General features: G+C 42.9%; 1 protein-coding gene across 2 annotated transcripts in view; it reads right to left on the reverse strand.

The window, feature by feature from the left end:
• ABTB2 (ankyrin repeat and BTB domain containing 2) overlaps window positions 1–24,607 on the reverse strand; it is a 150,032-nt gene that overhangs the window by 47,503 nt on the left and 77,922 nt on the right. For both annotated transcript variants that reach the window (XM_077286996.1, XM_077286995.1), the window contains exons 2-3: window positions 657–803; window positions 133–346 (exon numbers count right to left, since the gene is read on the reverse strand). In XM_077286996.1, coding sequence (XP_077143111.1) covers window positions 133–326 — 194 coding nt within the window. In that variant the 5' untranslated portion in view covers window positions 327–346; window positions 657–803. The remainder of the gene's footprint in view (window positions 1–132; window positions 347–656; window positions 804–24,607) is intronic.

Here is a 24,607-nt window from a genome sequence, read left to right on the forward strand (position 1 = left end):
TCACATGCAATGTATACCTACGTGTGATAGATGTATAGTGCCCCCCCAGGAACCAATATGTTTGCAGACCCTAAATCTTTGACTCTGCAGATATCAGTGCCCAGCAGCCCGCTGCCTGCAGGGGCTTCTTACCTCTCGTTGTGAAGGGACATTCTAGGTGGGTCCAAGTTTGGATTTTCCATGGATTCCATCTGAGAGCAGCGCAGGAAATAGTAAAGTGTGTGCAGGGAGTCTGGAGACCAGGTGATGTGTTGCTGGGGATGGCGAGTTTGCCGTGCGGGGCTCATGCCAGGTCTGGGCGTGTTCAGACATTGCATATGATGCATGGCACGGGACACCAGGTCACCTGAGGAGGCAATGCAAAGAGACGTTGGACAACATTTTTTGGTGTTACAGGTGATACACATTGGACCGGCCAATCATCTAATGTGTATGGAGGTGACCTGACGTCAGAATGAAGGATGGAGCAGGTGGATTTCAACATGCCCCATCCTTTATGTTCAAAGGTCAGATAAGCCGCTGCCAGAAAAGCCATGCAGCCCCCTACGTCCCCATGTATGCAGATATAACCGGTGTGATTCCGAGATATATGGGTCAATCATAAAGTGTCCAACGTGTAGATCCGGCCTCGGCTCATGTCATTATACTGTACTTACTCAACTCCGAGATGCTCCCGACACAGGTGGCGAGCAGCGACTGCTCCAAAGTGCGTAGTTCAAGGTGCGTGTAGGCATCGCTAGCGTCATCTCGCTCTAAAGAATTGTCTTTATAGGGACTGAAGTATGGCGGAAGGGAGAGGACCCCTAAAGAGAAAGAGACAGAGTTAGCTCCCCCGAATAGTGACTGCAGGGGGTTTGGAACTCTGTAACAGAAACACACAACTTAAACAAATATTATAAAACATTTATATTGGCCTGTAAACCTGAAGCAGATGTGAACTATTAATTACAGGACATGTCTGAACATCTCACACAGCAATTCAGAAAAGTACGATAGTGATTACACACAAAGTCATCTTCTGCTTCTGACCATAAAATGGGCATAATAATAATATTAGAAAATACCTCCAATTAGAAATGTAGTATAGTTCTTCTGATAAGCTATGTCACATACCCCATGTACAAGGCATTGCAGTAACTTAGGCATCCATGGTTACAATCACTAACAACTAACTGTCACCATGAGTGGTCTTAACCATGGATACCTGGGCTACTGTAATGTCCTACACAAGGAGAAAGCAACTTAGCTTATCAGAAGAATTATACTACATTTCTAATTGCAGGTATTTGCCAATATTATGAATATGACACCTACTAAATATTGGGATAAGATCTTGGAGATGAGAATATCCTTTTAATTATCAATTATTTTCCATTTTCAAGATAATGGTGACTGTCAGAGAACCCTCAACATATCTAGTCCTGCCCTCAACTGAGAAGTCTGGGCAATCGTCTATGATAGTGTTTGTCCTCACGGCCCCCAAAAAGCCATGTTTTCAGGATTTCCTTAGTATTGCAAAAGTGATGGGATTATTATTAAGACATCAGAAACTGCGACAGGTTCTCTCATCTGTGCAATACTAAGGAAATCCGGAAAACATGATTTGTTGGGGGCCATGAAACAATGGTCTATAAGATACACTGAGTAGACTGATACATTGTTACATTGTAGCAACTTGCTGCTGATTTGTTCTCTGCACTGGATACAATTGTATCTACGTCTTTAGGAACACTGCCTATTTTAGAGCATTATTTTTATTATTGATCAACAACTATGTTCTCAATCAACCCAAAAGACTCATAAATATCAAAGCTTAATATTTTTGGAAGTTGGAGTGGTTTTTTTTAGATTTGGCTATCTTAGGAGGATATCTGTTTGTGCAGGTAACTATTACTGTGCAGAATTATTAGGCAACTTAATAAAAACCAAATATATTCCTATCTCACTTGTTTATTTTCACCAGGTAAACCAATATACTGTAGCTGCACAAAATTTAGAAATAAACATTTCTAACATGCAAAAACAAAACCCCCAAAAATGAGTGCCCAATATAGCCCCCTTTCTTTATGATGACACTCGGCAGCCTCCATCCATAGATTCTGTCAGTTGCTTGATCTGTTTACGACCAACATTGCGTGCAGCAGCCACCACAGTCTCCCAGACACTGTTCCGAGAGGTGGACTGTTTTCCCTCCCTGTAGATCTCACGTTTTATGAGGGACCACAGGTTCTCTATGGGGTTCAGATCAGGTGAACAAGGGGGCCATGTCATTATTTTTTCTTCTTTGAGACCTTTACTGGCCAGCCACGCTGTGGAGTAGTTGGAGGCATGTGATGGAGCATTGTCCTGCATGAAAATCCTGTTTTCCTTGAACGATACCGACTTCTTCCTGTACCACTGCTTGAAGAAGTTGTCTTCCAGAAACTGGCAGTAGGTCTGGGAGTTGATCTTCACTCCATCCTCAACCAGAAAAGGTCCCACAAGTTAATTATTGATGATCCCAGCCCATACCAGTACCCCACCTCCACCTTGCTGGCGTCTGAGTCGGAGTGGAGCTCTCTGCCCTTTACTGATCCAGCCTCTGGCCCATCCATCTGGCCCATCAAGAGTCACTCTCATTTCATCAGTCCAGAAAACCTTTGAAACGTCAGTCTTAAGATATTTCTTGGCCCAGTCTTGACGTTTTATCTTATGTTTCCTGTACAAAGGTGGTCGTTTTTCAGCCTTCCTTACCTTGGCCATGTCCCTGAATATCGCACACCTTGTGCTTTTTGTTACTCCAGTAACGTTGCAGCTCTGAAATATGGCAAAACTGGTGGCAAATGGCATCTTGGCAGCTTCACGCTTGATTTTCCTCAATTCATGGGCAGTTATTTTGCGCGTTTTTTGCCCAACATGCTTCTTGCGACCCTGTTGACTATTTGCCATAAAACGCTTGATTGTTCGGTGATCACACTTCAAAAGTTTGGCAATTTCAAGACTGTTGCATCCCTCTGCAAGACATCTCACAATTGTGGACTTTTCAGAGCCCATCAAATCTCTCTTCTGACCCATTTTGCCAAAGGAAAGGAAGTTGCTTAATAATTAAGCACACCTTATATAGGGTTTTGATGTCATTAGATAACACCCCTCCTCATTACAGAGATGCACATCACCTGATTTACTTAATTGGCAGTTGGCTCTCAAGCCTGAACAGCTTGGAGTAGGACAACATGTATAAAAAGTATCATGTGATCAAAATACAACTTGCCGAATAATTCTGCACACAGTGTATATATATATGTGCATCCAGTATGCCTAATATGTGAGCACCTATGTCTGTACTTAATGGCCCCAGACGGTAGAGCAAGGCATTATGGTTATAAAATTATATAATATGTCCATTTCCTCAGAAAGGAGACATGAATAACCTGCTGGCCCCCCGCCCAACTTTTATTTCATTCCACTGTACAAAAAAAAAAAAAGAACAAAAACCAAGAAGGTTTTTCAATTCCAAAAGTCAAGGATAAGAATATGTGTTTCCAAATATCTCTGCGAGTCAGGAGCACTAATAACTTCAGCAGACGGGGAAAGTATTCTGAGAAAATCTTTTCAGGGGAAGTTGTATATGGCTGAAGCATTAATGGTTACTCCATACAATGGGGGTGCTACTGCTGGGTACTAAATGTCAGTTTACAAATTTGTTGCTTCCCATGACGGGGATGGCAAACTGTCCTCTACCCACTGGCGGACACAGACAGAAGAGGCCCCTGTGCAAAAACACTATATGGGCCCTTACCAGTCCGATAGGTCCTCATAATGCACAATCCAACTTGTTTTGGGGTAGCTGTGGATCCCATTACCATTCCCCTGCCTCCCCCATTATATGCACATTGCTGACCTGCTCTATCACTCAGTTTGGCAGATTTACTGATCATGTCCACTATTTTGACTAGACAGTCTGAAAACCTGCCCAATATATCACCGTAGCTCATCGTGAATTATACATTTGGCGCATCTTTAGACACTATGCTTTTGGTTTTTGGTGTTTTTTTCTGTCTTACTAGATTTTGGATCATTTTCCATCATGGTTTTGTCGACTACACTTTAAAAAGTGGCTAAACCACATAATAAATAGGTTCAATGCCAGATGGGACAATTTGTGCCAAAATGCATCAAAATTTGATACAAGGTTAAGGCACAACCACAAATGTAAATCTGCCTCATGGGATAACTGGTTAATTTACAGGGTTGAAGTGTCCATATACAATAGATAAAAACTGGATCGGCTGACCATCTAATGCTTGTGACAGTCCCTAGACAAGTTATATTGGGGGACATTTGGACCTGCTGATTGGAAACCAAGATCCTTGTGATGGGCCGCTGTCGAGCGATCTTGTTTATGGGGGAAGACGGGACAAATTACCATCGGCAGAGCGATAGTTGGGGTTGACTGATGTCAATATAGGGATACATTAGTCCAGTTCCTGATCCTACTCGTGATTTTCGCCCAATCAAGTCTGGAAATACCCATCTATAGTTGGGGTTTTTACAAGCCCTACTACTTTTTGGCCTCTTCTGCCGAATTGTTTGTGAAAAATCAAGACAATTTTGGCACATTTTGGATAGTCTCCGATAATGAGCAACTAGTGCGTTGCATGGTTTCAGGACACAGAACAGTTGGTGTGAATTAATTCATAATTGTTAATGGATGCTCAAATCTTGGTCAGGGAAGAGCTGAAGTGCACATATAAAGGGCCCCTTGTCAGCAGCTATGGCTGTGCTGTAGTTATGCCCATGAGTTCTCTGGCATTATTATATATGGATTATAGTACACCTGAGTGCAGGTAACACAGCGCGGTGCTGCTGCAAACCTAAGACCCAAGCTACAATGCCGACCTCTGTGGCGCTATACACAGGGCAGCACAGACAAGTCATTAGTAGGGAGCACAATAGCAAAAGAGAATTGAGCTGGCATTGCAGACAGGCTCTTTGTGCTGCAGATTAACCAAGCCGACCGCGGGGGAGCGCATTCTGCAGGATGCTCACATGAAGCGTGCACATACAGGGAGATAATGCTGCTCTCAGAGGGATCTTATAGCATCTGCAGGCAAAGATACAGACAAAATATCAAGTACAATACGAGGAATTAGCATTTCATGTCGGCTCAGCCTGTCAACGCTGTATGAAGCCCCCCAGAGGTTAAGTGTCCCCAGCTGCACGCTTCCTGCCAAGCTTTCCTTCTGCCCCAGAACTAACTAAAGCGCTAAATAAAATAATGTTCAAGTTTACAGAAGTCAGAAAATCCAGGAGTCTAAATCTGAAATTTATCATCATGTAATAATGGAAAAATGGGACTTTATTGCACAATAAAGCAGAGTACAACATTATTTTTAAGCAGTACTGATCCTGAATTACATCCTGTATTATACTGCAGAGCTGCAATCACTATTCTGCTGGTGCAGTCACTGTGTACATACATTACATTACTGATCCTGAGTTACATCCTGTTTTATACCCCAGAGCTGCACTCACTATTCTGCTGGTGCAGTCACTGTGTACATACATTACATTACTGATCCTGAGCTACATCCTGTATTATACTCCACAGCTGCACTCACTATTCTGCTGGTGCAGTCACGGTGTACATACATTACATTACTGATCCTGAGTTACCTCCTGTATTATACCCCAGAGCTGCACTCACTATTCTGCTGGTGCAGTCACTGTGTACATGCATTACTGATCCTGAGTTACATCCTGTATTATACCCCAGAGCTGCACTCACTATTCTGCTGGTGCAGTCACTGTGTACATACATTACTGATCCTGAGTTACTTCCTGTATTATACTCCAGAGCTGCACTCACTATTCTGCTGGTGCAGTCACTGTGTACATACATTACATTACTGATCCTGAGTTACATCCTGTATTATACCCCAGAGCTGCACTTACTATGCTGCTGGTGCAGTCACTGTGTAAATACATTACATTACTGATCCTGAGTTACATCCTGTATTATACTCCAGAGCTGCACTCACTATTCTGCTGGTGCAGTCACGGTGTACATACATTACTGATCCTGAGTTACATCCTGTATCATACTCCAGAGCTGCACTCACTATTCTGCTGGTGCAGTCAATGTGTACATACATTACATTACTGATCCTGAGTTACATCCTGTATTATACCCCACAGCTGCACTCACTATTTTGCTGGTGCAGTCACTGTGTACATACATTACATTACTGATCCTGAGTTACATCCTGTATTATACTCCAGAGCTGCACTCACTATTCTGCTGGTGCAGTCACAGTGTACATACATTACATTACTGATCCTGAGTTACATCCTGTATTATACTCCAGAGCTGCACTCACTATTCTGCTGGTGCAGTCACTATGTACATACATTACATTACTGATCCTGAGTTACATCCTGTATTATACCCCAGAGCTGCACTCACTATTCTGCTGGTGCAGTCACTGTGTACATACATTACATTACTGATCCTGAGTTACATCCTGTATTATACTCCAGAGCTGCACTCACTATTCTGCTGGTGTAGACATAATTTCTATGACTTTTTGGGCCTTTTGTAGGAGAGTATAGATTGACATGTTATGAACAATAACAACCTACAACCTGTTGAATCTCAGCTGTTACAGGTAAGTGCCGACAGCTGTAGGTTGCAGACCACTGATCTAAATAATTCATATCTAGGTTGATCTGAGTGTAAATAAGGACACAACATTTCAATCATCAGATCATTTGCTGCAACACAAGAACAGCGCTGAGATCAGGTAGATGAATAATCCGAGACTTTCTCTCTATATCCTCCACCTGTCCCGATGCACAAGCCAAGGAGACGAGCTGTTATTATCCTGCAGCCGCTAATCAAAGCCAGGTTATCTGACAGATGAACAAGAAGAGAAACACAGCTGCAAGACGCAGTACCTGCCCTAGGTAGAAGAACACCCCATGCAAGGGAACCTTTAAAGGGAATCTGTCACCAGGTTTTTGCCACCTAATCTAAAAGTGGCATAAGGTAGAGAAAGAGACCCTGATTGCAGCGATGTGACACTTACTAGGCTGCTTGCTATAGTTTTGTTAAAAAAAAATGGTGTCGTGTGTCGCACCCATACCGTTCAGTTATTGATGACCTAAGGATAGTCCTGGACGTCCCCTTTAAACAAATCTGGACCTAACCACAGTTTGCAGGAAGCTTCCCCTAGTGGTGGCTGTAGGTAGCAAGAAATTTGATTGGTAAATAGAACCTGTCAGCGCTTTGGCCAAATTTCTGTAATGCTGCATTGTGCCATTATCCTGTTATTCCTCAAGAGCCTGTGATATTCAGTATTTGCAATATTGTACTTTGTAGTATTAGATCAAGGTTATTGGATCTCAGGTTCACGTCTCCTGACTAATAATATATTTAAAAACGTAATAATAAAAAAAGCTAAACCCAACACCCTATTTCTCATCCAAAAAAAAAAAGAAAATAATAATAATAATAATTAAAAAAAAGAACATCTGGAAATGCTGCATCGATTAAAGTCTGGTCTCACAATATATATATGTATTTATCACATAAGGAAATCACTATAAAGAAAAAATTCAAAACTCAAAAATTGCTGCTAAAAATTGTAATAAAAAGTGATCAAAACATGGTATGTACCCCTTAGGCTGCGTGTCCACGCTCAGGATGGCCGGCGGTATCGCCGCAGCGGCGAAGCCGCTCGGCGCTAAGCCCCGCCCCCTTTCTGGGACGCGATCATGCCGGATGTGTACTGTACACATCCGGGATCATCGCACCCCTCGCCATAGGGCCCTGTGATATTACCTGCGGCGACGCAGCGTCGCCGCAGGTAGCACGGACATGCTGCGATCTGAAAAGACGCGCAGCATGTCCGGAATCGCAGGGCCGCCGCGTGCGGGTTTCCACGCATAGTGGACACGGGATTTCACAAAATCCCCTCCACTATGCTGGAACATCTGGACGCTGCGTGTTTGACGCTGCAGCGTCAATCACGCAGCGTTTACTTACCGTGGACACTCACCCTAAATGGCTATCATTAAAATGACAGTGCATCTTAAAAAAAAAAATCAAGCCCTCAAAACAGCTGTATCAAAAGAAAAAATAGAAAATGTATAAATGTATGTGTTAGAAAATGGCAACAAACTTTTTTTTTATTATTTCTTTGTTTAAACACTAAAATAATAAATTTAAAAATGACACAAATTTGCTATCGCCGCCATAGTACTGACCTGGAGAATTGTGTTCTCATGTCATCTGTAGTGCTCATTAAACTCCAGAAAAAAAGGAAACCCCAAAAAACAATTGTGGAATTTTGCTTTTTGGTGTTATTTTTTTCCCCCGTTTTACTCCACTTTGCACTTTACCCCGCTCTGTCAGACCATTAAATGACAAATTGAATGATGTCATTCAAAGCTAAAACAAGTTCTCATGCGGCTATGTTGATGGAAAAATAAAAGAGTTATTGCTCTTGGAAAAAGAAATAGAAAAAAAAAAAAGCGATAAACTGGCTGCGACCTTAAGGATTAATTGCTGACTTCCAGAGGATGGATAGGTCTAACACTGATTTTTCCCCATTAGAAAAGGACCATAATAGTTGCTATTCACTGCCAGCAAGCAGAGATTCTGAAAATAGTGAAATAAAAATAGATTTATAAAAATTGCTAATTTTGAATCTAATTACTCATTAGTTACATTTGCCGAAACAATGTAGCTTGTGTCCGGATAATTACAAGGCCAACATGAATAAAGCTATTGTGCCAATGGGTTTTCCTATAGAGTCCTGTGCACACAGGGTGACTATGCCCGCTGCCGGTGCACTGGGTCCGGCACACACAGGGTTATTGTGCCAGTGTTCGGCGCAGCCTTTGGCTTTGGCTCCTTCTCTTCCCGGCATCTGGACACAATTAATGTGTCCAGTGATCGGCACCGTTCACACTGCCCCATTTGTGCTTCTGATGCCAGAGCTGTGAAAATGTTATTAATATGGAAGCACATCTGTCTCCAGAGATGCGGCTAAGCCCACATTATTAACCCTTTCATGCCTCCCATCGAGGAGAACGAAGGCCTCGCCAAAGGGCTTGTGATTGCGCTGACAGATACAATGATCCCTTCTCTGTTGGGCAGAAACTGTAAAATTCATGTAAATATTTCATTCATTTCCTGGGAAGAAGAGACTCCGGCCACAAAGTATCTCTCCATGGAAAGAAACATGAAACCCAAGTCTCTCCATAACACTGAACATATATACAACTTTATAGACTTGTGATTAAGGGCCCCGGAGCACTACGGGTCAGCGAGGGGCCCCTAATGACTCTCATGATCATTCATCAATGGACTCAGCTCTTTTCTCTCTTAAAGTGCAATTTCGGATTGGATCATCCTTAAAGGATTTTTCTTTCAATTTTGGCACTTTTGTGGTTTAAGTTCTGACATCAGCGGCTCCTCCTCTATCCCATGCTCCCCTCAGATAGAAGATCTGGAAGAGTTACTTTAAAAGTGTGTAGAAGGTAATACCTTAATATTTTATAGAAGAATTTCATCACAAACTATAAATAGTAAAAATAAGAAGTGATTACATTCCAATCATAGCTACAGTAGTATATACAGCGAGTAATGGAGGGGCAGACATGAGCAGGATGCTACAATTAATAACGGAGGGTCCTAATTTGGGGAACATAAGTCCAGATTATCAATAATTGCAAACAACTGGGAGGTCAGAAATAGCTACACCAACTTTTTTTGCCCTTCCAATATTCATTTTTGCAAAGACCCAACTAAAATTATCATTGACTCAAACACTATGCCAATAATTAATAGCATTATACATCACTTTCATAGATATCTACAATATACCAATTAAGTAATAAAAATGAATATGTCTGCAGAATAGTGAGTGCAGCTCTGGAGTATAATACAGGATGTAACTCAGGATCAGTATTGTAATGTATGTACACAGTGACTGCACCAGCAGAATAGTGAGAGCAGCTCTGGGGTATAATACAGGAGGTAACTCAGGATCAGTAATGTATGTACACAGGGACTGCACCAGCAGAATAGTGAGTGCAGCTCTGGAGGATAATACAGGATGTAACTCAGGATCAGTAATGTAATGTATGTACACAGTGACTGCACCAGCAGAATAGTGAGAGCAGCTCTGGGGTATAATACAGGAGGTAACTCAGGATCAGTAATGTATGTACACAGGGACTGCACCAGCAGAATAGTGAGTGCAGCTCTGGGGTATAATACAGGATGTAACTCAGGATCAGTAATATAATGTATATACATAGTGACTGCACCAGCAGAATAGTGAGTGCAGCTCTGGAGTATAATACAGGATGTAACTCAGGATCAGTATTGTAATGTATGTACACAGTAACTGTACCAGCAGAATAGTGAGTGCAGCTCTGGGGTATAATACAGGAGGTAACTCAGGATCAGTACTGTAATGTATGTACACAGTGACTGCACCAGCAGAATAGTGAGCGCAGCTCTGGGGTATAATACAGGATGTAACTCAGGATCAGTAATATAATGTATATACATAGTGACTGCACCAGCAGAATAGTGAGTGCAGCTCTGAAGTATAATACAGGAGGTAACTCCGGATCAGTAATGTATGTACACAGTGACTGCACCAGCAGAATAGTGAGTGCAGTTCTGGGGTATAATACAGGATGTAACTCAGGATCAGTAATGTAATGTATGTACACAGTGACTGCACCAGCAGAACAGTGAGTGCAGCTCTGGGGTATAATAGAGGATGTAACTCAGGATCAGTACAGGATCAGTAATGTATGTACACAGTGACTGCACCAGCAGAATAGTGAGTGCAGCTCTGGAGTATAATACAGGATGTAACTCAGGATCAGTAATGTAATGTATGTACACAGTGACTGCACCAGCAGAATAGTGAGTGCAGCTCTGGAGTATAATACAAGATGTAACTCAGGATCAGTATTGTAATGTATGTACACAGTGACTGCACCAGCATAATAGTGAGTGCAGCTCTGGGGTATAATACAGGATGTAACTCAGGATCCTCTTTGCTATATCTTAAGCTGCAGATCTGGACCAGTGACTGTTCTCCGGCTGTAGTTACTGCACCTCACAGCACTTTCCATTACTTTCTCCCCAAACTGTAAACCATTCACGTTCCCTTAATATAATTAGGAATTGTCTTTAGTTCTTGCAGAATGAATGGAGTTAATGTGCGAAGGCCTGGACGCTGCAAAAAAGCTGTTTGTTTTATGAATTGTTCATTTCTGGGGAATATACACAGAGGTCTATGAGAATTTGCCCTTTATGCTGCGAACACACATAATTCTGTTCTCCTGGAAAAGCGGTGTGCGCCTGGCGGACAGGACACGACTGTATTCAGCGCCAAGCAGAAGGAAGCCCACGTATAATGACTTCCTGCAGAGCTGAAAGCAGGAGCTGTGTGTGCGGACCACAAGTGACACCCGACTGAGCTCCTGAGGAGGCAAGATGGGGGGAAACGGCACACCCGTGTACTCTGTGCAAGAGCAGCGGGAATCCAATCTGTGCATCACTATATACTCATGTATGTAACATGGAAACCCGGACCATTCATGCGCCAGTGATGGCCAGCCTGCCATATACACACATCTGTCCTGAGACTGGACCTGATCAACTCTTTATACTGCTGCTGGATCTAGCTGAGTGGACTATTACAAGTTTCTTAATGCTCCTGGTTCTGACAACTCTTCCTGCTATCCTTTCCTCAGTTTTAGGGCAGGTGCAGAAGGCCGTAGATTCTATCATCCGAGAGAATCTGTTTGATAATGCAAATAACACTCTGATCAGAGTGTGATCCGATTTTCTCGGAGAAGATGGAGAAAAAAAAATGTCTCCATCCTGTGAGTCAGTGGAAATTGGACTGCACTCAGATGTCATCCGAGTGCAGTCTGATTTTTACCAAGGACTCATTGTCTTGCATGGCCAAGTGCGATCCAAATATTGGATAAAACTCAGACATGCAGTGATTTTTTTTTTCACCTTGGACTCTGTCCGAGAGGAAAAGAAACATCAGACGTGTTCACGGCACCATAGACTAACATTGGTCCCAATGCAATCCGATGTGCTGTCGGTTTGCACTCGGACTGAAAATACAGTTGTCTGCACCTGCCCATAAAGATAGCATATATATGATCTAATGAAGGTAGTAGCACCCTAGATACACACAGAGCTCAGATCTAGCCAATATTGCATATAAAGATTGTGTAAATGAGGGAAAGAATGAAAACTGCACCCAGTCAGCACGGGGGGCGCTCTTACAGCCGCTAACTATGCACTGAATGGTGACTGACGTTTTGCTGGCCCACCCCTATCACCCAGAGTCTGAGGCTGCTGGGAGAAATAAAATTAGCTTCCTCCCGGGAGCGGGCGCTGATCAGCTTCAGATTGCTATTAACCCCATATCTGCAGGTTAATAGCGTTTTTTTACATAACGGGTTCCCTATAATCCTGCACTCTGATGAGAAATGTGTCTAACTGTATCCAGTCTATACAATGCCCTGCAAGACAGCTGGAACTCCACACTGACACATTGTTGCAGAAAACTGTTCACATCTGCAGCAGACAATTGTCTAGACTGGATACAATTGTAGCCATTTTTTTAGCAGAAAGCAGTGCTGGATATGTCTGGGGTTCTATGCGGATGTGTTGCAGAATTTTGCGACAAATACACAATAGTTGTTTTTTTTTCATCTCGTCGTCTTGCACCCTGCAGCAATTTTTTTCTGTCTCTGAAACGTATTTTGAAAATGGTGAAGGACTGAAAGTGGTAGAAGTAACTATTAAAAATGATATTCTCCTTCAAAACAGTCCTGCATGATAGATAAAGGTTGGCCTAGCCCACCAATGTCCCTTCATCCAGATGTTGGGGGTCAAGGATTTCGCACCAACCATTCACTGTGAGTTTGCATGTGTACGGTGCAATTAAGAAGATCGATAGAGGGATCGGCTGACAACCGTCTCATGACTTCCCAGCAATGGAACCAACTAGGTCAATACTCTACAGACTCAAGAATTCAGCAACTACAGTATGCGGAGAACCTGAAAAAAAATTGCATATAAAAAAAGAATTTCACATTTCATTCTTTTTTTTTTTGTCTTTCTCAGCAGATTGACGGTAAGGTTTCTAATGATTACAAAGTTGGAAGTTTGGGGTTTTTATCATCTCCATATCATGGGTTGGTAAAATTTGTGCTGCTGGTACATGTTCCCGGGATGGAAGGATTCAAGACCAGGAAAATTATATCTAATCACAGAGCAATCAGCAAAGTGACAACCATGGAAGAAACCAGCAAGGAACTAAGAAGATTCAAGCAGAAGACAGGACATTCTGGAGAAGATCAGCTCTCGTGATACCAAGAGTCAATACTGAATGATGGCAATTAAATAATCGGGATTATTATCCTATATTATCTACTCTTTCACAGCAGAGAGGGAACTTGCCCCCAGCATTCCTTTACAGCCTGGAATAACTGTCTTGGGATCTGGAAGCATTTCCTATATCGGACAGAGTCCTAATTCAAAGAACAGCCAAGGTGTAATGATGTGTCCAAGAGAAGACAGGAATGATTTTACCATCGGCATTCACGAGGAGCACTTCCCTTTAAAATGAGAAATATCAACATTTTTAGAGATGAGAAAAAAAAAATCTAGAAGTATGCTCCATATTACTTGCATGAATTTCTGTAACAGCTGGGCAAGGTCGGGTTTAAGAGCAATTGGCCAGAACTCCTCTTTAACTTGGGGGGCCTCCGAGGCCAGGAACCCATGGAGCCGACTAAAACAAGCCACTCGTACTTAGGATAGAGGATTCAAAAAGATATAAATAAACTGGAGCAGTGAGCAGCAACTAACAGAATGGTTTTTAACAGGAAAAAATGCAAAGTACTATATCTAGGCAATAAAAATGAAAAAAGCATATACAGAATGTGAGGAATAGAACTAAGCAACAGCACGTGTGAAAAAGACTTGGGTATACTAATAGATCATAAACTATACGCGAGTCAACAGTGTGATGCAGCAGCATAAAAGCAAATACAATTCTTGGATGTATTAACAGAAGCATACAGTCTAGAATAGATCACGTGAAGTCATTATTGCCCTCTACTCCTCTTTGGTGAGACCTCATCTGGAATACTGGGTCCAGTTTTGGGCACCACATTTTAAATAAAGACATCAACAAACTGGAGCAAGTTCAGAGAAGAGCGACCAGAACGGTGACTGCTCTTCAAACCATGTCCTATGAGGAACGGTTACAGGATTTGGGAATGTTTAGTTTTCTAAAAAGAAGACTGAGAGGAGACTTAATATCTGTCTATAAATATCTGCAGGGCTGTCACAGTGTAGAAGGATCATCATTATTCTCAATTGCACAAGGAAAGACTAGAAGCAATGGGATGAAACTGAAAGGGAGGAGACACAGATTAGGTATTTGAAAAAACTTTTTGACAGTTAGGGTGATCAATGAGTGGAACAGGCGGCCACGAGAGGTGGTGAGTTCTCCTTCAATGGAAGTCTTCACACAGAGGCTGGACAGACATCTGTCTGGGATGATTTAGTGAATTCTGCTTTGAGCAGGGGGTTGGACCAGATGACCCAGGAGGTCCCTTCCAACTCTACCATTCTATGATTCTAGAGATATGAGAAAAAAATAATTGCAGCATTATTTCGACATATTGCTGAAAAATAAAGGGGTCTTTAAAGTAATAGATTAAAGATGACTGCTCCCTCCCTAAAAGTGTGCCCCCCATGTCCACAGGTCATACACGGTACTGCAGCTCAGCACTATTCACTTCAAGGGAGTATTATTTATACGCTGCATAGGATTCGGACACAGGTTTTGTATTGTTGTGTTATCTTGTCACTATGTGTGTTATTATGTGGGCGGAAATTACAGCATAAACCAACCTCCACCATTAAAAGACAGTTTCCAAAGAGTGAAAGTCAGTGATAGAAAAGACAGCAAGGACATGATAAAACGCGAGCGCGCCCGTAGATCCCACTCCTCAATGCTAATAACTTAACCACATGCCTAAAATACTCAGTCACACCAGATGTTGGCAAAAATACTAAAAAATATTACAAATTTGAGACTTCTCAGTGGTTGATACCTTTAGATGCCTAACTGAAAAGATGGTAACAAATAGTAATCTTTCCAGACTACTCAGGTCCCTTCATCAGGCATCGGATACTAGTGTCAACAACTAAGGCCGGTTTCACACGTCAGTGTCTCCAGTACGTGAGGTGACAGTTTCCTCACGTACCGGAGCCACTGACACACGTAGACCCATTAAAATCAATGCATCTGTGCAGATGTCATTGATTTTTTGCGGACCGTGTCTCCGTGTGCCAAACACGGAGACATGTCAGTGTTCGTGGGAGCGCACGTATTACACGGACCCATTAAAGTCAATGGGTCCGTGTAAAACACGGACCTCACACGGACGTTCTCCGTGTGCGGTCCCTGTGGCGTGCAGGAGACAGCGCTACAGTAAGCGCTGTCCCCCCCACATGGTGCTGAAGCCGCCATTCATATCTTCTGTGCAGCAGCGTTTGCTGCCTAGAAGATATGAATAATAGTGTTTAAATGAAAGATCTATGTGTCCGCCGCCCCCCCCCACCCCCTGTGCGCCCCCCCGCTGTTCAGAAAATACTCACCCGCTCCCACGTTGGCTGTCGCTGCTTCCTCTCTGCCCCGCGCCTCCTACTGTATGCAGTCACGTGGGGCCGCTCATTTACAATCATGAATAGTCGGCTCCGCCCCTATGGGAGGTGGAGCCGCCTATTCATGACTCTAATCGGCGGCCCCACGTGACCGCATACAGTAGAAGCCGCGGCCAGACCAGGAAGCAGCGACAGCCAACGTGGGAGCGGGTGAGTATTTTCTGAACAGCGGGGGGGCGCACAGGGGGTGGGGGGGCGGCGGACACATAGATCTTTCATTTAAACACTATTATTCATATCTTCTAGGCAGCAAACGCTGCTGCACAGAAGATATGAATCGCGGCTTCAGCACGATGCAGGGGACAGCGCTAAACTTTAGCGCTGTCTCCTGCACGCTCCGTGTGGTACCCACTCGCCACACAGGCGGCACACGTGTGCCGCACGTATGGCCTACGTGAGCTCACGGGCACACGGACACGGATAACTCCGGTACCGATTTTTTCCGGTACCGGAATTATCTGGACGTGTGGGACAGCCCTTAGGATTCTCGAATTTTAATATGTTTATTCTACTTTCGACCATCAAGGAGTCTAAAATTTAATTTTTTTCCTATCAACTGGCCAACACGGTGCAAATATATATTTTTCCTGAATCAAAATATACTCAGAAATTTTGGCTGCAAAGGAGTCATCCTGACAGATAAAGGGTGATGCCAAGAAGAAAAGTCCCCAAATAATATTATGTAAAGTAAATCATCCTTTAGGATGAAAGGAAACTGTATTTTTTATTATTCTACTGAAGAAGACATCAAGAATAAGGCCTTTGGCTGAACGGACCATATTTTTATTTTACTTTTTCCGGCATTTACATACAATTTGTTGTAATTGGGTTATCCTGGCAGAGAAAGGGTGATGCCAAGAGGAAAAGTCCTGCAAATAATACTATGTAAAGGAAACTCTCTTTACTTCTATATTAAAGAAAAAAACATCACGAATAATGGAGAGTGAGATTCCACATCATTGGTTTTTTTCCACCATCAGCTCCATAGACAAACACTGTACTCGGCTTTCTCTAGAGACAATGCATGGAATGGAGGTGCACAGGCTTGACGTCAGCTACATTCACATGGGGCTCTGTAAGCCACCAGTTATTAAGGTATCCCCTTGAACTGTGGATAGGGCGTAATTTTCATTTTTGAGAAAACCCTTTGAAGTCGGGGAAGTGGGTAGAGGGAGCAAAACGCACAATATGAACGCCACCACTAGCCTACAAAAAAGGTCTTTACTCAACTTTTCCAGACCCCTAGATGGTAAATCTGCTTGACCCTGCACAGATACAGCCCCTAGTCAGCACAAATGATCTGGTCACAAACATTTGGGTAAAGGCGAGTTACATTTTTCTCACCATCTGCAGGACCAGAGGCTGGGCATCAACAAGAAATGGGATTGTCATTGTCCTCAATGTCCCTGTTTGCACAATGAAGCCTTTCTGCATATTATATACTAGTCGTGGACATCCATACTGCTATATCTGGTTTCCACATATTTTCTCAGCGTGCAGGTGGCCATTTTGTTGTGGCCCGCTCTTTTGATCTATATTCAGAGCCCTCGATTGAATTACCATGAATAACCCTCCACAAGGATTAGCATGTGGACGCCAGCCATTGAGATAAACAAAGCATTACTAGCTGTTTGCTTGTCCTAGCGGTGGCCGATGGAGGCCTGCGGCTCTTTTTATCAACCCAATCTGCTTGTAGTCATTTCCACCCCCTGCCGTTTCCTTCTCATCTCACTTTTCATTATACTGATAAACCATTACCTCATTACAGTCCACAGGCTGACCGCCAAAATGTACGCTGCTGGGCACTGTATAGACTGAATAGAGTTGGCCACGAACCAGCGGTGCCCTAGGCAGCTGCCTCCATAGCCTACTGCCCATCCCCACTGTGGTACTGGAGGATGGTAGTGCTAAACTCGTTTGTGTCCCCCCCTCCTGCTTCAGCCTCTGTCCATAAGTGCAACGTAACTGTCTAAAAGAAATCCAAACTTGTTGATTTTTATATTGAATTTTGCTTAGATGGAAAAACTATTTTGTTGCTCATAGCAACCAATTATATTGCATCTTTCTTTTTACCAGAGCAGCTTATCAAATGAAAGCTGCGCTGTCATTGGCTGCTGCTGGCTATGAGCAACAAAGGCTGCAAAACACATTGAGGCCTCAAAAGAAAACCTTTCTTCTTGCCCATAACAACCAATCGCAACACAGCTTTCATTTCATAAATTGTGCTGGTTAAAAGAAAGCTGTGCTGTGATTGGTTGCTATAAAGATATCAAGAGACAAAGGCCTCAAAAGAAAGCCACTTTCCTGCCCATAATAACCAAACACAACACAGATTTTTATTTCATAAACTGCGCTGGTAAAATGAAATCTGTGCAGTGATCGGTTGCTATCTTAGTTGCTGTAACAACCAATCAGAGCTCAGCTTTCAAGTAATAAATTGCTCAGGTAAAATGAAAGCTGCTCCATGATTGGTTGCTAAGGGCAATAAAGATATCAAGAGCTGTAGGCCTCAAAAGAAAAATGTTGCTGCCCATAGCGACCAATCACAGCACAGATTTCATTTCATAAATTGCTCTGGCAAAATGTAAGCTGCACCGTGATTGGTTGCTATGGGCAACAAAGTGTTTCTTTTGAGGCCTACATCGCTTTCTTCAGTCTTTGCTCTTAAATCACAAGGCTGCACAGACAAGAAGCGTTCACATGTCTGGGTGCTGAATGTGAGCATCTTGGGAGGCTGCCCCAGGCAATCTCCTACAGTCGCCATTTCACTCCTTACATTGACGCTGCTGATGGGCAGCCTGGCAAAGGAAGAGCGTCCAATCCAAATAGAGAGAATGATCGCACAATGTTGTTGGTAAAATAGGGATGTTGACGTTCCCCCGAGACCACCCAACAAACTGGAGAGGCCTCAGTCTTGGTGAACTTCACCTCTATTGACCCAGGACATCCCCATATATTCCGAAAAATCAGGACAGTTGCAGCAAATTAGCGACTATGGTCGTCTTATTACTCACACTTATCGTAAAATACGTTGAAAGGGCAAAGATCTCTCAGTGTGTCCCCTCCTCCCCATCCATGACCCACTCCATCTTGTGGAATGCCCCTTATCTGTCTCACAGTCAGGACTGGTGGACCCCTGACTTTTGGAGAACCTTGATCTACAGAATGCCATGGGCAAGCCGTCATTATTTGCTGTGTACAGTGGTATTTTACCGTTTACATCTGATTTTTTGCTTTTAGATCATTTTTAGACATTTGACGGTGTTTCCTCACTGCGAGCCATCAGCTATTTTAATCTCAGATGAGTGTATGCAGTCTGTCTGCTACGGAAGCCAATGGGATGAGAAATAGCAAGCTCCTGCCAGGCGCCTACGCCCAGTGTATTACCACATCTCGGGGGTGATCGCAAACAATATAAGTGCATGAAAAGATCTGCACGCTTTTAGAGTCATGTTAGAGCACCAAAGCTGCTTAAAAATATATATATCAACCAATTTTGCAATCTATTTTGCTGAAAAACATTGCTTACTTTGTGGCTCCCATGTGTCTCCATGGTTACAGACTACAAACTTTTGCTGTGTAGTCTGATCCTGAATTCCTGTGCTACAATTTCTACCTCTCCTTACTAAACTACAGACCGTACAAATACTTCGTAAACTGAAACTAGATCATTGCAAAACTTTTCAGCTTCTTGAGAGTTAAAAAAATACTTGTCATTTGTGGCAAGCGAGTCACTCTGGCAGGTAAAGGGTGATGCCAAGAGGAAAAGTCCCCTCCAAATAATATTATGTAAAGTAAACCATCATTTGGAATGAAAGGAAACTTTGTCTCTCTCTTACCCTGCCAAAGAAAACACAGAGAATAATGCGAGTGTTCACCGCAGCGTTGCTATTACATCCACTACTGGAATACAGACACACACCCATGCAATGCGATCCATGTGTAGCAAAACGTACCACGGGCGGGATATAATAGGAACACCAAGTGCATCCCTACAGTGCAAAGGACAATTGCATGCTTGCATACACGGGGGTGTCCAATATTACAAACACATGACCGCTTTCTTAACAAACAGCGCCACCTCTATTCAGAGGTTCTGTGCGGTATTGCAGTCCAGCCTCATTTACTTTAATAAAATACCAGACACAACCTATGGGCAGGTGTAGTGCTGTTTTTAGACTTAAGTAGCCATGTTTTGTCATCTTCTACAAGCTTATTAAGTGTAATTACTTTTCCTAATAAAGTGTATTCAGGTTCTCTTAATCAGGATAAAAAAATGTTTTTTTTTTTACAAAAATGAGTCTTCAGGAGATGAGGGTGCAGAGGTAACATATACATCTACGCCCTGGATCCTAAGGGGTCCAAAGGCTCTTTGGCTAGTGGTAGCCAAGGGCCCCAGATTTTTACATAATAGCCAGTTTCCTACTCCACACTGATGAGGGGCAAATACCCCGAAACAGCGGTCTGTGGATGGATACCATGTTTTGGCATAGGTGGTTTTCCTTTATTGGATGCTGCCCTTCCCGTGGTTGTTCCTTCCCGGTGAAAGGCCTGGCTATTCACTGCTTGCGTTGAGGAACACGTGATGGTGTCTCCGCGGCTTTTCTACATGCATTTGCATATTTCCCATAAGGGATGGGGGCAGTGTTCTGGATCACTGCGTTGAGAAACACGTCATGGTGTCTCCGCGGTGTTGGATGTTTTGATCTCCCTGAGGTCATTCATCCTTATGTTCATAGCTTTAACATAATACCAACTGTTACAATATGGTTTCTACTATGCAACAATCTAATGCTAGCAAAAGGCAGTTCATGTCATTGGATTGACTAGACTGGTTTATATTACATTAATATATTCCAGAAGGCACAGGCCATGGAGGGTACTGTTACCCCTGAACCTAAAGTTGCTTGGGGCCCCTGAGGAAGAGGGGCTTGGGTTGGCGGCCATAAACCGCTTTGTTATGGGCTGGTTAGAAGTGCAGAGAGCTCATATACCACGACATTTTCCATCTCTCCTATATACAATACTATGAGCTGCACCCATGGCTGCCACACCACTCCCTCCCCTTTAGGCTCTGCTTAACCCACCCACCCGCCTCCCCTATTCCAAGGCACTGCAGAGAAGAAGCAGAACAGTGTTTTCGCAGAGTGATGTCACCAAACCAAACAAACACTTCGCAGCCCAGAGAAATAGTTCCAGGAAACAGCTCCTTCTGCAAAGTTGAGTTTCCTACATCCCCGAGATGGAGATTTTTTTTTCAGTGCTGTAGTAACTAAATGCACAATCAAATGTTATATAATACTGCAATCAGCACCGAAATTCACGGCCATGTTGTTTTGCATCCAGCTGTCAAATTACCACTATCTTAGGCTTTTCATCATTGATATGCAGACTTTTAGGCTCTGCTCACAAATGTGCAGCTTCTTGCAACTTATTTTGGTGTTCAAGTCTAAACAATTGAACAGGGCACAACCGGAGATCAGCCTGACATCTACAGTAGCTCATAGATAGTGTCACGCCGCTGCAACGCAGGTAAATGCAAGCTCCATGCAATAGAGTGGAGGGAGGACTGCACACAGCAATCCAGACCTGCTATGCAGCGGCGAGGCAACCACCAGGTGGCAGTAGAAAAGTCAAACAAGCCGGGTCAATATAAGATTGTAGCGCAGAACAAAAGGAATAAGCAAACAGAGTCAAAAACAAGTCAAATGGTTCAGTACCGGTCAGAAGCAGATATGCTAAAGATAAGAGACAGAACAACACGTCAGGGCCCAAGCAAAGTCAAAACCAGGGAGTCAATACATGAAAGGGGAAGACTGAGTCAGGAAGGGAAGAGGGGATAAACAGACACGGGTTCAGTAAGCAAGCAGGACAAATCAGAGCAAACGGGGTCAGTAGGCAGAAACTATAACTGACATGGTCTGCAGGACGCAGCGTGGATAAATAGCAAACCTGAGACCAGACTGAGGCTGAGAAAGTTAACCCCTGACATGACCATACCAGAAAAAGGGGAAAACAGGACTCAAAACCCGGTCTGGTTCATGACAGATAGCATATATTTCTGTTGCTGGAGCATGTGGTGGCCAAGATGGACATGCACTTCCTAAGGATTTTGACGCATTTTAACCAGCAGTTTAGGGATTACGACTGAACATTAGAGCATAAAAGTGTCGAGCATCGAGGGCCTAAATGGTGCTCACTATCGACCAACATGGGCGCACGCACATTTTGCCCCTCTCTGCCTACTTATTTTTAGTTGGCCAGATGGTTGGTAATGTCCATATTTCCCTTTGACCCTCAACATTTTTTGTTACAAGTGTAGAAAAAGGTATAAAAGAGGCTAAAATACAAACAAACAAAAAAACCCAAAGAGGCTGCTGATTCCATAATCTTCAGATGATGACCCACCCAAAAAAAAAAAAACATTTAGTCCAGAAAGAAAAAGAAAAAAAAAATATATCTATTCATGTCCAGTTGGGTGTAATCTAACGACCTGGTGCAACAGGTACGTGTGGTGTAATGGATGCCGTCTTAGTTTTGGCCCAAGCTAGGAAGACTATGCTAGCCCACAGGACATGATTCTTCATCCTGAATCAACATATCCGTAGCACGCTACGAAGACCCCCCGCATATCAAAATTTATATCACCAAGATTGGCTTGAACCCGTCTGCTGTTGACTGAAGCGAGCAGTCAAATGCACAGAGTCACACACAATTGCTCTATTCAGAAGCGGTTATCTCCAGGGGGCCTCCGTCTGCCTTCACCCCCTCCCAGAATCAGGCTCTACACTACAAATAAACAGCAGCCCCGCCGGCCGGTAATGAGCCCTATACACGTGTACAGCACTGTGCAATACTAATCATCCCAATGACGTTTTGTCATGGGTTTTTCCTTTAAAAGTTTTTTATTGAAGGACAAGATATTCATGTACACAAAATTATGCAATACAATGCTTCATGCATTAATATACAATTCAACAACTCATGGGCATCAAATAGTTGAAATATATGTGAATACAATCAATAACCATGAGAGCATAATACTCTACAGTATCACATATTCATAAGAAAAATAACCTTCATTTTAACATATTTTTTTTTTTTTTGTTACAAAACAAACAAGAACTTTTCCATTAGTAAAAGTATCATAACATGTAAGTAACAATTATTAAGTGTGATGTCGCTTCCGTCACACACCATCATAGCTATCAAGCAAACCAACAGTATCCTTTCATTATAAAAAACCATCCTGACCCACTAGCAACAATTATTTAATGCTTTGTCACTCCCATCCCGTCCCATCCTATTAGTTAGATCGGATCGGAGGATCACCCGCCACCATCCTAGTAATATACCATGGGGACTGATCAAAACAAGCTATAAGATGAGTTCTCACCTCTTCAGGGAACGTGTCAATTAAACTCTCCCAAGTATCAAAAAAGCGGGGTACCAGGCGATCCCCCCCCACCTGTGTCTCTATCCATTCCATGCGGAACACATGTTTTAGCTTGTTCAAAAACATTATCAGTGTAGGAGGTTCCACTGTTATCCATTGTTGTAATATACATTTTTTCCCTACCATAGATACCATAGATGCCAAACGTTTAGCCCCTCTTGTAATTCTTAAAGCTTCCCCTGGCCATATTCCCAGAATCGCCCACTCTGCCGTGGAAGGCAAATAGTTCAACAGGTGATCTAGACAGAAGTTCCTTACCTCCTCCCAAAACCTTGCAATAGCCGGGCAATCCCAAAATTGATGAAAAAGATCTGCCCCAGGAGCCGCACACTTTAAACAATTATCCGATTGGGATAAGCCCATGAGAAATGAACGATGCGGTGATATATATGTGCCATGGTACACTCTAAGCAACATTTCCCTATAGGAAGAAGCCGGTAAAGCCTTCCAAGCATGAAACATTGCCTTGAGGATATGTTCTGGGGTTAAGACTGGAAAACGAGTGCACCATCTCGGAAGGCCTGTTTTTCGTTTAGTGTAGTCCAACTCTTTTTTCAAAAAGAGATAGAATCTGGAAGTTGAGTGAAACTGTGAAGCTCTATTTCGTAGCATGGTATCAAATGGGTTGTCCCAATCTGTATCTGATAACCTCTCTCCCACCTTTGTAGCATAGACTTCCAGAGTCGCACAATTCGCGAGGCACCCCATTGTCAAGGGAAGGTATCTCCTGGTAATTGACCAGGAGTGTGGTTTGCGCGTCTCAGAGTCTAATATAGAACCCACTGTCACAAACCGATATCTGGCTACTAAGTCCTCTCTCCCCATGCTCAACCTAACATCTCGATTCCCAAATATTGGCAAGAAAAGTGAGGAATGTGCATTAAGAGAAAGTCTATGCCGTATCTTATGCCATACCTTCCACATCACCATTAGCAAAGGATTATCTAGCACCGACGAGGGTAACAGTTCCTTATGTGTATGTAGTAGATATAATAAATTGGTATGAGGTATCAGATTTTGATCTACTTGAGTGTTAGTGAATATGGAAGTATCATGAATCCAATCTTTAAGATAACGAAGCAACGCCGCCAGGTTGTAATTTTCTAAATTTGGAAAATTAATACCCCCATTCGATGGATGTTGTTCCAATATATCCATACTAATAGCATGGTGCTTCTTTGCCCAAATAAAAGTACGAAACATACCATTTATTACCCGCAGATCACTAGGAGAAAGCAATATTGGGAGGGATTGAATAAAATAAAGTATCTGTGGAATAACAATCATTTTTAACAAATAAGCCCGACCCAAATATGAAAAGGTTAAATGTTGCCATCCTTCCAGTTCTTTTTTAATTTTTTGTATGAGGGGAA

This window comes from Ranitomeya variabilis, chromosome 2 (assembly GCF_051348905.1).
Source record: "Ranitomeya variabilis isolate aRanVar5 chromosome 2, aRanVar5.hap1, whole genome shotgun sequence".
NCBI lineage: Eukaryota > Metazoa > Chordata > Amphibia > Anura > Dendrobatidae > Ranitomeya > Ranitomeya variabilis.